This window comes from Engraulis encrasicolus, chromosome 19 (genome assembly GCF_034702125.1).
Source record: "Engraulis encrasicolus isolate BLACKSEA-1 chromosome 19, IST_EnEncr_1.0, whole genome shotgun sequence".
NCBI classification, from domain to species: Eukaryota; Metazoa; Chordata; class Actinopteri; order Clupeiformes; family Engraulidae; genus Engraulis; species Engraulis encrasicolus.
Genome location: NC_085875.1, coordinates 44,727,270 through 44,729,769, shown reverse-complemented (window position 1 = coordinate 44,729,769; position 2,500 = coordinate 44,727,270). Strand labels below are relative to the sequence as shown.

General features: G+C 44.7%; 1 protein-coding gene across 2 annotated transcripts in view; it reads left to right on the top strand.

Annotated features, from left to right (window-relative positions):
* The window catches only part of LOC134435504 (AT-rich interactive domain-containing protein 1B-like), a 302,917-nt gene that overhangs the window by 277,752 nt on the left and 22,665 nt on the right, over window positions 1-2,500 (top strand). For both annotated transcript variants that reach the window (XM_063184526.1, XM_063184525.1), the window contains 2 exons: window positions 376-519; window positions 1,393-1,602. In XM_063184526.1, the coding sequence (XP_063040596.1) occupies window positions 376-519; window positions 1,393-1,602 (354 nt within the window). The remainder of the gene's footprint in view (window positions 1-375; window positions 520-1,392; window positions 1,603-2,500) is intronic.

Below are 2,500 nucleotides of genomic sequence, written 5' to 3'. Positions count from 1 at the left end.
AATTTCAAAGAAATTCACATTCGAATTGCAATTCCATTTCCTGTTTGGAATTTCAATTCAATTCATATTCAGCAAATGAAAAGGTCTTCTTTTCTTCTTTTTATTTTTTTTATTTTTTACATTGCAGCAGAAGAGCAGACACTTAAACTTGAGTGCAATCCACCTCTTCATTTGCTAAGTTTATTCAACTTGGAGACGCACCATACGGGAGAGCGCGGTGTATCAACTACTACTAATTCAATTCATATTGAAATTCAAGAATTGAATTGGAATTTTGGGGTCATTCCCAATTCAATTGGGAATTTCGCACAAGCCTGGCCTGCACATGACATGGCTCTGTTGACCTTGGGTTTTCCTCCTCCTCTTGCTCTGTAGGACGGCTTCAACTCCCAGTGTTTGTCCCAGCCCCCGATCTTGTCTCCCCTGGCGCCCAGTCCGGCCAGCCTGCACTCCTCCTGTCACGGGGACGACAGCGACAGCATCAGCAGCCCCATCTGGCCCAAGACCCCCTCCAGTCCGGTAAGGGCATGCAAAACCACACCACCCCTTACCATATGCCCCATCAAACACAGTTGTTGTTGGCAAAACCATGGCATTTGGAGGTTGGGGTGCGCACATCCACAAAACAGTTATCCAGGTGCCAGGCAAGTGGTAGACAGTGTGAAGAAGTTCACACACAGGGCATGAGCTCCAAAAATATGAACTTTATTATTTTTTTACAAACGGCAACGGAAGATCCCACTGATGAATCGAAACGTTGCCGCTGGCCTGAGGAAGATCCCACTGACGGATCAGAACATTGCCGTTTGTAAAATGGAATAAAAGTTATATTTTTGGAGCTCATACCCAGTGTGCAGACCACTTCATCACACTGTTGTCAAAACCCCCCACGACCACCACACGCCCCATTGACCACAGTTGGTCTGGGCAGAACCACACCACTCCCTCTCACCACACCACACGCCCCATTGGCCACAGTTGATGAAGGCAGAACCACACCACCAGCCCTCACAGCCACATGCCCCATTTAACACAGTTGAAGGTGTTGATTTCTTACAGCTGTCCACTTCTGTTCTCTGTCTTCGGGAATTTTAACAGGCAACTTGACAAGCAATTAACAAATGATGATTGATTGATTGATTGATTGATTAGCTTTTATTGTCATTGATCGTTCAATTGATTGATTGGTTGATTGGTTGAGTGATTGATTGATTGATTGATTGATTGATTGGTTGATTGATTGATTGATTGATTGATTGGTTATCGAGTTGTGATCCAGAAATGTACATATGACAGTAAAACACACATACAGTCATTTCCTTTCTCTCTCTCACTAATGCCACCATTTTCTCGTCCTGTTATTTATTTCCATTCCCGCTTCTCTCTCTGTAGAAGGCCAGCGCTGCTCCCCTAGCGGGGGACAAGGTGTCCCGGCTGTACGAGCTGGGCGGAGAGCCGGAGAGGAGGACCTGGCTGGACCGCTACCTCACCTTCATGGAGGACCGCGGCACCCCCGTCACGCACCTGCCCGCCGTGGGCAAGAAGACCCTGGACCTCTACCGCCTCTACCTGGCCGTCAAGGAGATCGGGGGCTTCGCCATGGTGAGAGGAGTTCCACACAGGAAATAGCCCGTGTTCATTCAACACGTGGCCCCTTAATGCATGCCGTACTTCCAATGGAATGCTGTAATAGACATTCAAAAGTTAACTACCATAGTACTACAATACTATGACATAACACAGGGCCTTTAGTAATGCACTACGACTTGGTCATTGCCACTCTGGTAACAGCAAATTTATAACGCTGTGTCTTAACGGGTTAAAGAGTTGATTTATTTACTCTAGCCTCTTCTAGAGTGTATTTGGTCCCAGAGTACCTGAATTGTACCCAACAATTCTCTAGTCGCTGAATTAACACTGCATTTTTTACTGTGCAAACCATTTGGATGTTATTGCGAATGTCATTGTGAAGGCCATTGATAGAGCATCTTCTTAGCTCATTAATATTACTATATTTCCATTAAAGACATAGAGGTCTTCATGATGAGAGGAGTTCTATACAGTAAACAATGCAGTGTTAATTCAAGACTTAGTTTATTTCACATGTTATAGTGTGTATTTTGCCGCAGAATACACTTGAAGTGTGGAATTAGCACTGTATTTTTTACTGTGCAAATCTTTTGGACGTTATTGTGAATGTCATTGTGAAGGCTCTTGATGAAGAATCTGGTAGGAAGTTAGACACACCCCCCCCCTCTAACCCTCAGTGATAATAACATGGTCGTGATAACTATTGCTGGGTGCTATTGCGATTACATGTGATTTGGGCGCCATATACCTCTGTCCCAGAGCCTTCCTGAACAGAAGGCCATTGGTGACGCATCTTACATATCTTACATAAGTGTTACTATAAAACAGATTGGGATCCTACCCATGGTAAGATGAGTCTCTCATTGTTCTTCAGATGATGTAGCAGGTAGCTTCACCGATAATGCTCTGT